Source organism: Mustela nivalis, assembly GCF_964662115.1.
Source record: "Mustela nivalis genome assembly, chromosome: 18".
NCBI classification, from domain to species: Eukaryota; Metazoa; Chordata; class Mammalia; order Carnivora; family Mustelidae; genus Mustela; species Mustela nivalis.
Window position 1 is genome coordinate 50353222 of NC_139037.1, and position 12956 is coordinate 50366177.

The following is a 12956-nucleotide window of genomic DNA, read 5'->3' on the forward strand; positions in this document are numbered from 1 at the left end:
TTTATAAGAAAGATGATCTCTCTTCACCATGTGAGCATAAAGGGCAAAGGCAGCCATCTATAAACTGGGAAGAAGGCGCTCACTAAGAATCCTGTGTTAGCACCCTGGTCTGGGACTTCCAGCCTCCAGAACAGTGGGAAGTAAACATGTGCTGGTCGGGCCACCCGGTCTGTGGTCCTCCGTTAGGGCGGCCTGAGCTGACGGACCCCCGCAGGTGGGACAGGGGAGGAGTGCAAGTCCTCCCTTTCTTGGAATACCCACTGGGATTCTGTGGTTTTAGGTCACCAAGCAGTGAGCCCTGTCCTGTTTGGAGTATCGGGGAATGAAAAGAGACAATGGAAAAGATGGCTTCAAAAGCCTTTCCCCGCCAGAGCTAAAGCTGACACACGCATTTCTCTGCAAGGACAGGGTTATCCCCATCTCTGAGGCAGCCCTTCTCCCCTCAGGTCGGCGTGGGTGACTATGGGATGGTGTTAGAAGTGGTGCTCACTTCGCGGAGGAAGATGGTGAGTTCTGGGGACCTGGCATCTTTTCACATCCATGGAAAAATCTCTGAGGGGCGCTCCCACTGGGCATCCTCTCAGTCAGCCACTGTGCATTTGCTGAGGCCCTACTGTGCACCAGGACCCCTGTCCACAGATGCCAAGGTTCCCAGCACAGCGTCCCTGCTTTCTGGGCGAGGGACATCCCACCTCCCGCAGCATGAGGACATCCACTTCTATGAACCCGCTCGAGACTTTACAACCAGAGGGATGTTAGCATCCTGGTGACAGCAGTCAGTCCGCTTCTCGCTCCCTTCCGAGCACAAATCCACGTCCTTACGTGAACGAAAGCGCCTCTGCACAGCTCACTGGGATGCCAGAGACCCATCCCCGTGCACACGGAAGGTGGGTGGCTGCACTGGAAGAGGGGGGCAGCAAAGGGCGGGGTGACAGTCTGCAGCCTGGCTGCCGCTCCTCAGCAACACCCCCATTTCGGAGGAGGTCTCTCCTCCAGGCTCCTCCTGCCTGCCCAGAAGGAGCTCCGGGATCCCCGCTTCGAGGACCCCCCTACAGCTGGGACATACCCGGAACAGCAGTGCTAAGCACACACACCCCCCTCAGCCACCCTACCTCCCCCCACAACCTGCTTCTTTTTTTTAAAATTAAATTAATTTATTTATTTTCAGAAAAACAGTATTCATTATTTTTTCACCACACCCAGTGCTCCATGCAATCCGTGCCCTCTATAATACCTAGCCTGCTTCTTCACAGGCTCCCAGTCTCGGTTGGGAGGCAGTGCTGCCGAGATGGGTGCCCTGGCGCCACCTTCTGGGAAACAGAAGAAAGGATGCTACCGACCAGCGGGTTGAACCCTGAGAATCAGAGAAGGTGCAGAGAGCCTTCTCAACAAACACGGAAAAATCACGGCAGCACAGCATCACGAAAAGCAAATGACAATTTCCCAATAACCAACGAATCCAAAGACAATACTGAGATCTGAGAAAGAATTCAAAAGAGCTGTGGTGGGGCACCTGGGCGGCACAGGCCGTCAAGTGTCTGACTAACTCTTGCTTTCAGCTCATGTCAATGTCAGGGTCTTGAGACTAAGCCCTGCATCTGGCTCTGTGCTAGGCGTGGAGCCTGGTTAGGATTCTCCCTCCTTTTCCCCCTGGCCCTTTACTCCCCACGCTGCAGCCCCGCTCTCTGTGCTCTCTTAAAAACAAAACAAAACAAAACTGAGCACATGGCTGGCTCAGTGGGTGGAGTGTGCAATTCTTGATCTTGGGGTTGTGATTTCAAGCCCCACGTTGGGCATAAAACCTACTTAAAAATAAAATCTTTTTAAAAAGTGAATTCAAAAGAGCTGCGATGAAGACATTCAGTGAGCTACAAGAAAACTCAGGAAGTCAGTACGATGAACTCAGGAATAAAATTAATGAACAGAAGGAGTATCTTACCAAAGAGACTGAAATTCTAAAAAAGAGCCAAACGGAAATTCTAGAGCTGAAAAACTCAATAAATGAGATGGACACTACATTAGGAAGCACTGGAAATAGAGCAGATCACTTGGAGGAGAGACCCAGGCGCCCCAAGAACTAAGATTTTTAAAGCAAATAAACCGTACAGGAGGGGCGCCTGGCCAGCTCAGATGGTGCAGTGTGTGGCTCTTGATCTTAGGATTCTGGATTTAAGGTCTACATTGGGTTTAGAGATTACTTAAAAACATAAAATAAAATCTTTTTTTTTAAGATTTTATTTATTTATTTGCCAGAGACAGAAAGAGAGAGAATACAAACAGGGAGAATAGCAGGCAGAGGGAGAAGCAGACTCCTGGCTACGCAGGGAGCCCGATGTGGGACTCGATCCCAGGACCCTGGGATCATGACCTGAGCTGAAGGCCAATGTTTAACCAACTAAGACACCCAGGCATCCCCCCAAAAAAATAAAATCTTAAAAACAAAACAAAACAAAACCCCTACAAGAACCAACAGACTCCATTACAGGAAACAGTACCAAGATTAAAGGGTATACCAGAAGGAGAAGAGAGGGCGAGAGGAGACAGTATTTAAAGGAACAAAAGCTAAGAATTCCCCAAACCTGGTGAAGGAAGTAGACATAAAAGTCCACAAAGCAGGGACACCTGGGGTTAAGCATCAGCCTTTGGCTCAGATCATGATCCCAGGATCCTGGGATCGAGTCCCGAATCCAGCTCCCTACTCAGCACAGAGCCTGCTTCCCCTCTGCCTGCAGCTCCCCCCTGCTTGTGCTCAGGCTCTCTCTCCGACAGGAATAAGTAAATCCTCAAAGCTAACAGATCACCTTATTATCTCAAGAGAAAAGACCTTCTCCAAGACACATTACAATGATGCTGTCAAAAGACTGTGATAAAGAAAGAAAGGTAAAGGCAGCCAGGGGCAAAAGGCAGAGACCTGTAAAGGAACTTCCCTGAGGCTATAAGCAGATTTCTCACAGAAATTCTACAGGTCAGGGGACAGTGGAAAGACATATTCAAAATACTGAAAGACAAAAATTGCCAGCCAAGTAAACTTCAGATACAAACGAGAGTAAAGACTTTCTCAGACAAACAAAAGTTCAGGGAGCTCACCCCCACTACACCTGCCTTTCAAGCAATGTTGAAGGCAGTTCTTCAAACTGAAACGGACAAAAATACACAAAATTCTGATTAAGGTGATAGCATTAGAAAAACGTAACATTTTTAAAATAGTATATTAAACACTTAAATACAGCATGAAGGTTAAAGAAAAAAGAGCATTAAAAATCACCAATTCGGGGGTGCCTGGGTGGCTCAGTGGGTTAAGCCTCTGTCTTAGGCTCAGGTCATGATCTCGGGGTTCTGGGATGGAGCCCTATATCAGACTCTCCACCCAGCGAGGAGCCTGCTTCCCCCTCTCTGTCTGAATCCTGCTCTGCCTACTTGTGATCTCTCTCTCTCTGTCAAATAAATAAAATCTTTTTTTAAAAGTCACCAATTCAGTAATGAAATCACGGCATAAAAAGAAATCATTTGTGGTATCAAAAATGTACAAGGGAAGGAGGAAAAGGATGAGACTTTGAACAGGCAAATGAAGATAAACTATCAGCAGAAAGAGAACTGTGTTATCTAGGAGATGTTTGATGTAAACCTCACAGTAATCACAAAGCAAAAATCTAGAGCAGACATGAAACATGGAAAAATGCACAGACTCAGCAAATCACAACGGAAAAGCACCAACTTACAAAGGTGGACAGAAACAGAAATACCAGATAAGGGGTTAATACCCAAAATACATAAAGAACTCAGACAACTTAGTAACAACAACAACAGCAACAAAAACAATCCAATTAAAATATGGCCAGAAGTAAGCAGACATTTTTCCAAAGAAGACATCCAGATGGCCAACAGACACATGAAAACGTGCTCAACATCACGCATCATCAGGGAAATGCCAATGCAAACCACAACGACATGTCACCTCCTGTCAGAATTGACTTGCATCCAAAAGACAAGAGATAACAATGCTGGCGAGGATGTGGTGAAAAAAACCCAAAAACCCAAGCTCAAACCCAAACCCTTTTTCCCTGTAGTGGGAATGAGAATTGGTCCAACCATTATGGAAAACAATATGGAGCATGTTCAAAAAATTTAAAATAGAACTATGAAATGAACCAATAATTCCACGTCTGGGAATATACCTAATTGAAACAAAAACAGGATTTCAACGAGATCTCTGCATACCCATGCTTATCGAAGCATTATTCACGAGAGCCAAGATACAGAAACAACAGCGATGTCCACCAGCTGATGAATGGGTAAAAAGATACAGTACCGGGGTGCCTGGCTGCCTCAGTCCCTGCGGCATGCGACTCCTGATCTCAGGGTTATGGGTTCCAGTCCCAGGCTGGGTGTAGGGATTACTTGAAAATAAAATCTTTAAAAGAAAAGGTAATACATATACACAACGTAATATTAAAGGTAAATATCCCACCACTCACAACAACATGGACGGACCCAGAGCGCACTGAGCTAAGCCGGGTAAGTCAGACGGAAAGACAGGTTCTGTATGCTATCGTTCACATGTGGAATCTGAAGAAGTCAAACCCGTAAAACGACAGAGTAAAGGGTGATGAGCAGGGCATGCAGGGATTAGATAACGTTTTTCAGGGCACAAAACTGTAATGAGTAGTAAAGAAACCACGGAGACCCAAGGCACGGCGGAATGAATACACACAATATTACACTTATAATCACACGGCGGGACCACTGTTGGTGCAGCAATCGTTTTTACCACATATAAATGTATCAAAACAACAGGTGCACACCGTAATCCAACACAATGTTACACATGAAATTTACGCAGGAACGCTAAATGTCCGGCGCGCCCTCCCTTAAGACTGGTATTAAACTGGTTACACTAAGGGAAAGCTCTGAGGAGAAAAGACCCCCTTGCATATTCAGGGCGCCCTTGAGATGCCACACCCAAAGTACCTGAACCCCAGGAACGCCCCCCCCCCCTTTCCTCGGCGAGGCGGAGGCGGGGGTCCAGCGCAGGCGGGTCTACGGGGCGCACCCCAGGGCGCGGGGAGCGCTCCCCAGGGCCGGCTGAGCGGCGTCCACCCGGGAACGCCCGCGCACCTGGCCACGCCGGGGAGCTCGCGGCCGCTACTCACCTGCCCGGGACGCCACTCCCCGTCCCTGTCGCCCGGGACGCGACAGGCCGGGTTCCCGCCGCCCGGGAGCGCGATCTCAGGCTGCCGCCGGCGCAGACGCGCAGGACGCCGGGGTGTACGCGGCGCGCACGGTGGAACGACCGACGGAGGGGCGGAGGGGCGGAGGGGCAGAGGGGCGGAGAGCCGAGCACCAGCCTCTGCGGTGCGGGGTGCAGGTTGGGAGCGCGCGGGGCGCAGGTGCCCTCTCCCGGTCCCGCGACCGGTGCCGGGACTGAGCAACGGTGCCCTGTGCATCCGCGGGCATGCCGAACTGCCCCAGACTCTGCCCTGTGAGAGTCCCCAGCACGTCCTCCTGCTGGAGCCACGCTCGGAGGGACAAATCTGCGTCCCTTCCCACCCCCACCACGGGAACAGGGTCCGGCCCGCACGGGCCGCTGGGACTTGTAGTCCCCAGGACGCGGCCGACGCGGCCGAGCGCCCCTCTGGCAGACAGTAGGGCTGGGGACCGCTCCATTTTGCAGTGTGGGAGAGCGCAGTGCTTCCCTTGCGTCAGGTCCGGGTCTGTATTACTGACTGAGTGTCTGCTGTATGCTGAACTCATTAGCTGGACTTGGGGGAGGGTCGGTGAGCTCGTGGGCACTTTAGGTTAAGCAGGAAGATGAACTTGCAAGGAAGAAGATCAGGAATAAAAATGACAAATTCCGAGCGCCTGGGTGGCTCAGTGGGTTAAGCCCCTGCCTTCGGCTCAGGTCATGATCCCAGGGTCCTGGGATTGAGTCCCGTATCCGGCTCTCTGCTCAACAGGGAGCCTGCTTCCCTCCTTCTTTCTCTGCCTGTCTCTCTGCCTGCTTGTGATCTCTCTGTCAAATAAATAAATGAAATCTTAAAAAAAAAATGACAAATTCCAAGTGCTGTTGGAGGTCACCCAAGGGCCAGAGACGGGGTTAAAAAAAACTTCCCGGAGGTTGTGGGGTTCCAGTAAGGCTTTGAAATGTTGGATGATTGGGCACCTGGATGGGTCAGTTGGTTAAGCCTCTGCCTTTGGCCCAGGTCATGATCCCAGGGTCCTGGGATGGAGCCCAGTGTCAGGCTCCCTGCTCAGCAGGGGAGTCGCCTTGTCCCTCCCGCTCTGATCTGTCTCTCTCAAATAAATAAAATCTTAAAAAAAAAAAAAAAGCGAATGTTCTAGATGAGAGGAGGGTGGCAGGGAGTACAAAGGAGAGTGGTCTGCCTGTAGTGAGAGGTTCATGACAGACAATGCTGAGCAAGGCTTTGGTGGGGATGTGGTCACCGGTGTCTTTGGGTCTCACTTTCAGAAAGGCCCTCCAAGGGACACCTGCGTGGCTCCAGTCAGTTAAGCGTCTGCCTTCAGCTCAGGTCATGGTCCTGGGGTTCTGGGATTGAGTCCCACATTGGGCTCCTTGCTCAGCAGAGAGTCTGATTCTCCTTCTGTCCCTGCCCTGCTTGTGCTCTCTCTCTCTCTAATAAATAAATAAAAATCCTTTAAAAAGGGAAGAAAAGAAAAAGAAAGGATATCAGTTTTGAGTTTCCCTCTAAGGGAGATTATTGGTACAGACAAGGAGATGCATCTTCAGGTTTAAATGAAAGAGAACATCTCACTGCTAGTTTCCAGTTTCTGGACACTGTTGCTCTAAGACACTGTTGCTCTAAGACTCGATACATGTATACAAATCGATCATTAACTTGTAAGTAGCAAAATAGGATTGAGTTGTGTGCATGCTAGATAAAAGCCTTCAAAAGATGCTTCCATTTTTGTAACTGTTTGGCATTTATTCAGTTTTCATATACCAGAAGTCTCAAGGGAAGAGAACCCCAATCTTTCTTGTCCTAAAGGAGCATGTGTGCTTTGGGGCTTGGTCCTGGGAGCAAGGGATGATTTATGAGAGCAGTTTTGATGTCTTGCAATGGCTTAGACATAAACCCACGGTTCAGAAAATCCTTTTCCAGGCCACTTGTTTTTATCTTCTGATTTCTGAAACCAAGATCACACTTAAGTAAAAGATATTTATTCTCAAGTTTCTCTGATAATGGAACACCAAGAAGTCATGATGCTTTTACTTTTACTAAAACATTGTGGAATGCTGTATCGCAGTTAACTAGTGTGGATGGAGTTTTTTTGGTTAAAGTCCACATTTCCATATCCTGGTTCCAGGAAAAGTGAGCTGGTACCATATACTTTATTAATTTTGATTTTGATACATGAACAACTTTGCAACCAAGTGATTCTGTCTTAATCTCTGTCATCCTGAGCACCAAGAAGCCTTCAATATGGGGGTCCAAGAAGCCTTCACTCAATCCTAGATGACACTCACAGGGGCCACTTTGGGTCTTCCATAATGTCAGGAAATAAGTGAGGTTACATTTCATCTGCAAGCTTCCCAAACCTCCCCCCAAAATCTCACACAGGCTGTTAACTTGACCAAGGATGCCTCACTCCCCCAGATAGCTGTGGAGCCTATGCATAGAAGGACAGACCTGAGATCAGGAGAGGGAGGAAGAGAAGAAATATTTCTCCTGGTCCCCAAACACAGGCTGTCCACCAGGGGAACACCACATACTCCTGTCCTCCACATCTAGGGGTGTTGGGAAAAGGACGATAGAACTTGCTTGCTATCTTCTTCCACAATGACTGGGGTTTCAACTTCTCTTTAATGGGCATGAGAAGTGGTGCTAAGTGTTCCTACAACGAACAGGACAGTCCCCTGTGATGAAGAACTAACCCACCCAAAATGACATCTATGTCTATGTTGAGAACCACAAGAAGTCCCATGGTGGAGTCTGGTGTTGAGAGAGCCCCGTGCCGCGACACCAGCCCAAACAAGAGAGGCGCTCAGCTGTTTTATGTGGATCCACGTGGAGACTCCTTCTGGCCACACCAGGCTTCCGCCACGAGAGCCCCCATAATCACCACAATCACGGCAGCCAGACCCAGTCGGATGAGGTTGCCCAAGGTGTAGTCCCGGGACGCAGCCCCTGGGGGAGATGGTAGAGAGGAGGGGATGAGCAGCAGCTGGAAAGGAGCTTTCCTCTTACGCGGACCTGTCCAGTGTGACTGTCCTGCACCCGCTGGTGTTTCCTGGTCAGTGCTCAGCTCTACCTCCCGACGCTGTCGTCACTCAACACAACGTGGGATTTCCGGAGAGTTGTAGTGGCTCTTCCCTGGTCTCCTTCCCAGTCTCTCTGCCTTACCGTTCCCCCTTCCTGTCCTTGCTCGTCATCTCATTTCCACCCTCCCGCACTGCCCTTTCCCCTTCTCCCTCCTCGTAGTAGGAACCAGGCTTAGCAGCAACCCCAAAACCCACCGTTGCCGCACAGAGAAGGGAAGTCGTTCAGGGGCTGTGTCTGCTCCCCTCCTCGTAGGAAAGACTTAGTGTAACCAGCGAGCTCAAAAAATTTCCAGCTTAGGGGCGCCTGGGTGGCTCAGTGGGTTAAAGCCTCTGCCTTCAACTCAGGTCATGATCCCAGGGTCCTGGGATCGAGCCCCACATCGGGCTCTCTGCTCAGCAGGAAGCCTGCTTCCTCCTCTCTCTCTGCTTGCCTCTGCCTCTCTGCCTACTTGTGATCTCTGCCTATCAAATAAATAAAATCTTTAAAAAAAAAAAAATTTCCAGCTTAGTAGCTGGGCATCGGGACCACCGTGCATTTCATTTCAGCTTCACCCAAGAAGAGCTCGGGCTCACCATTGGCTCTGGTTCCCAGAGGGAACTGGCATCTGACTCCTCCAGCTCACACACGCCAGGAGTGCAGAGTTCGAGTCTGAACCCATCAGCAACAATGCTCCCAGGAGACAGAGTCAGTGGGGAGAGGCCCTGAGGACGCCACCGGGCCCAGGATGCCCTCTGTACCTCTCAGCACTGCCCACCCTGACCTTGCGTCCTAACTACAGAACGTTTGCTGACCACAGCGCACACACAAACATGCACAAGGCCGAGGATGCGGGAGCAGCCTCCCACGAAGCAGCAAGTTTAGAAGATACTGCAGCTGTGTCACGACAGCCGGCGGCCGGGGAGCAGCGTGTTCCAAGACTGAGAAAGGTACTGCCATGAAGTTGCCGTCAGCAGGATGGACCACCGCTCTCGGGGACGCCAGGGGTGGCAGAAGGGGTTCTGGTGGGGGCGGGATGGGTCGTTTGGAAGAACAAGCTGAGAACATCTCCCAGAAGGCCAAGCAACAAAGGCCAAAGACTAGAAAGTAGGAAAGGAGAGATTTAAAAAGGAGATGATCGGGACAGCGAAGGAGAAACAGGAATCTGAAATTAACAGAGGAAATGCTCTCCGGTTAAAAAAAAAGAAAAAAGAAAAAAAGGATGCACACCTTAAACTAACAGTGTTATAAATCAGTTATAGGTCCACAAAACTGGAGAAAGCCAGTAAAATAGCCCAAATAAAAACAACTTAATTAAGAAATAAGTTAAATTTTTAAAAGTCCTAAGAGTCATGCACCTGTCGCCTCACCTGTCACCTGGATCTCAAGATGACTGCTGGGCTGTGAGGTCAAGAAAGGAGCCTTCATCTGAAAGTACACACAGCTGTAGTTCCCGGCATCATTGACTGTCACAGTCCGGAGGGAAAAGTCTGTCTCCTTCCCTACTGGACTCTGGACCCGTATGGGCCCTGCCGTTCCCTCCTTCAGTAGAGCGAACATTACAGGCGCAAAAATATTGTCTGGCCTCTGGCACTGCAGGGTCACTGTGTCTCCTGCGGTCACCTCACCCCTTTGGTGGGCTTGCAGGGAAGGTTTAGGTAAATCTCCTGAAAGAGAAGGAGGGCTCCAAGGTCATGGGGAGAAGCTCTGTGTCCCCCACCCACCCTTGTTCTCCCAGCAGGGGTTCCCGCCACGTGGGGGAAATGACAGATCCCTGATCTCACCCTCTTTCCACTCTGACTACGGGAAGGCGATTTCCCCTTCAAGCCCTGGCTCTTTCTGTTCTGTGTCTCTCCGTCGCCCCTTGCCCCCTCTCTCCTTTGGTCCCCCCCTAACACCCGTCCCTGGAAGACCCTTTGTCCCTTTGAGGCACCCTCCTCACCTGTCACCAGTAGTAGGAGAACGTCACTAGGCTGTGAACGTGTGTGGGGGGGCCCCCGTCTGTAGTAGTCACAGGTGTACTCTCCAGCACTGTTGGTTTTTAGGTCAGTGAGTTGAAATTCAGCCGGCCCATCTGTGGAAACCCATGACTGCACAGACTCCAAAGGAACTTTTCCCTTTCTGAGAACAAAGTTGACATTCTTGGTAGAAGTCTGGCATTGCAGTGTCACATTACTCCAGCGAGGCATCACCGAGCTGGGCCAGGCCCTGAGGGAGGGCTTGGGAAGGGACTCTGGAAGGAAGCAGAGATCAGGACGGGGTTTTGGTGCCCTTGTCTGCTCCCAGGAAACCCCTTGAAGGAAAGAGAAGTGATACAGGGAGTTTGGAGTGAAGGAGAAGGAAGATCTGTCTGAAGGAACTCACCGTCAGTCCCCCTGCTTCCTTGGCCAGCACACAGCCCTGCAAGAGAACCGTCCATGAGACATGAGCACCTGCCCAGAGCCCGTCCCCCGGGGCCTCCCTGGAGGTCAGGCATATGGGACTTCTCATTTCCCCACACTGGTCTGTGGTTCCAGCTCTGCTCCCGGCTCCTTCCTCACTTCTCCCAGAAGTTCTGTGTAGCTTGCTCCTCCCATTGCCCCAGGACCTGACCCCTGAATTCTTAAGAGAGTTTATGTACTCATGCTCTGAGAGACACAAGCCTTTACTGTCCCATCAACACTTGGAAGGAAGTTATTCTGTTCTCCTTAGCATCCCCCGTGTGTAAACCACCCTGGAACACAGTAAGAATCAAGAAAGCACATTGGCCAACTGAAGAGATGTCCCAATTTAAGCAGGGCTCAGATTTTTCAAGGCTGGTAGAAAGATTCAAACTTATAATACCGTCCTTTCTTCATTTCACCAGATAGACCAGCCTGAAGGCAACAAAAGCCCCATGGATTACCCTAGAATCTAGGGGTCAGCGATTATTGTGAAAATCAATCACATCGTTGGGACCCAATCAAGCTAAGATGATGCTGTCCCTATTTGTGGGAAGCAGGTTTTCTTAGCACCAGCAGATCGACATCCGGAGGTGCCCCAGCTTTACCATGCCCCTGAACATTTTGAAGCACTCATCTTTCATCTTCTTATGCTTTTCCCAGCTGACATTTGCTGACTCACCCTGGGGACTTTCCCATTCTGAAGACCCACCATGCCTCATTCTTAATATCCCATTATGACCAAGTGAAAACAGCAGTGACTTTGGATCCAGACAGGCCTGGGTTTGAACTTTGAGGTTTCTGCTCACTCACTGCTCAGCCCTGAGCAGGAACCCTGAACTGTCAGTCTCAGGGTCCTCGTTTATCAACATGGGTTTGATTCCCATCATGTAGGACTGTTTGCAAGGGTCAGAGTGGTATTTCCCTTGGGGTAGGATACAAACCACGGGGCCCTACAGATGATGTCACGGGATGCAGTGACACAGTATTTTATAGCATTGATCAAGGCATCAGAAAGCTGAAACCCTTTCCAGTCACTTCCACTCCTTTGATAACAACAAAGAATGAATTCCTTAGGCTAGAGATCAGCCTTCTCACACATCTGTCTCTGGCCAACTGCCCTTTGTGATAGTTAAGTAGCTGGGCATGGGCTCAGAAATGTGATGGCCAACAGCCCATGGCTAGACTGTCCTAATGCCTTCCTCCTTTAATTTGCATATATGTTTATACCAACCTATTTTTTGCTAAGTGACCCTGGCTTTTCATTTGAATTTTATTTTTTTAAATTTAAGCTATTGGCATTAAATTCCCATCTTCAGATGAATGTGCTTGTTCAAAGACATAGAAAAAATAAATAAAACAAAATAAAATTAGGATATTGAGTCAATAACATTTTAAGTAAGTAGGGATGACAGAGGCAGAGGACAGGTTATGGCGTGAAATGTATTTGCCTACCGGCGAACATCTGACCGATAAGGTGTGTCTCAAGACTCCCCCTGGGTTTCTGACACACCCGAAGCAATCAGTGGAGACAAGCAGACCTTACTGCCCCTCTTCCCATTACGAGTGGTCCCATCTTTCTCCACCCACCTTCACCCCTAATCCCAGTAGACGGGCCCAAGAGACTTACCAAAGCAGAGGAGGCAGAGGAATTCAGGGATCATACTGGCCCTGCAGGCTGCTCTGGGGGCCCCTCTCTGGTCTCATCCACGACAGGGAGGGAAGCTGGATGTGGGTGGTGACATCTCTGGCCAACCCTTCCCTTCCTTCCTCTCATGTGACCTACAGGTTTTGTGTTCCAACCACATCCAGGAAACGAGAAGGAATAAAAATGCTCCATGAGGTCATAATTTATGCAAACTCTTTATATGAACACAGTGAATTCAGGGCTCAAATTCTAACCCAGCCAGAGGCGCTGGACACCTGGGTCCAAATGATTCCACTGAGGAGATGGAAACAGGTTGGCGCAGACACTGTTGGAGATTCCCAGTCTATAGGACCCTGAATAGCTAAAGCAATTCTGAAGAAGAAAAATGAAACTGGAGACAACACTTCAAGCTGTATTGCAAAGCTGTGATCATCAAGACAGTATGGCACTGGCACAAAAACAGGCACATCGATCAATGGAACAGAACAGAGAGCCAGAAATGGACCCTCAACTCTATGGTCAATGAATCTTCGACAAAGCAGGAAAGAATGTCCAATGGAAAAAAGACAGTTTCTTCAACAAATGGTGTTGGGAAAACTGGATGGCAACATGCAGAAGACTGAAACTGGACCA

The 12956-nt window shown here is 49.6% G+C and overlaps 1 protein-coding gene across 2 annotated transcripts; it reads right to left on the minus strand.

The window, feature by feature from the left end:
- Positions 1–7161: 7161 nt before the first annotated feature.
- On the minus strand, positions 7162–12452 carry LOC309852794 (T-cell-interacting, activating receptor on myeloid cells protein 1-like). 2 transcript variants are annotated; one of them, XR_014305389.1, is made up of 5 exons: positions 12306–12432; positions 10620–10655; positions 10198–10488; positions 8784–9922; positions 7162–8571 (listed from the first exon to the last, which is right to left on the minus strand). XR_014305389.1 is itself a non-coding variant. In XM_082710116.1 (5 exons), exons 1-5 carry the CDS (start codon positions 12337–12339, stop codon positions 8011–8013), a joined length of 792 nt encoding a protein of 263 aa, XP_082566242.1. In that variant the 5' UTR covers positions 12340–12452; the 3' UTR covers positions 7162–8010. The 2 variants fall into 2 exon arrangements, 1 of the variants encoding a protein (XP_082566242.1); XM_082710116.1 differs by having other exon boundaries at positions 7162–8144; positions 9626–9922; positions 12306–12452.
- Positions 12453–12956: the final 504 nt, after the last annotated feature.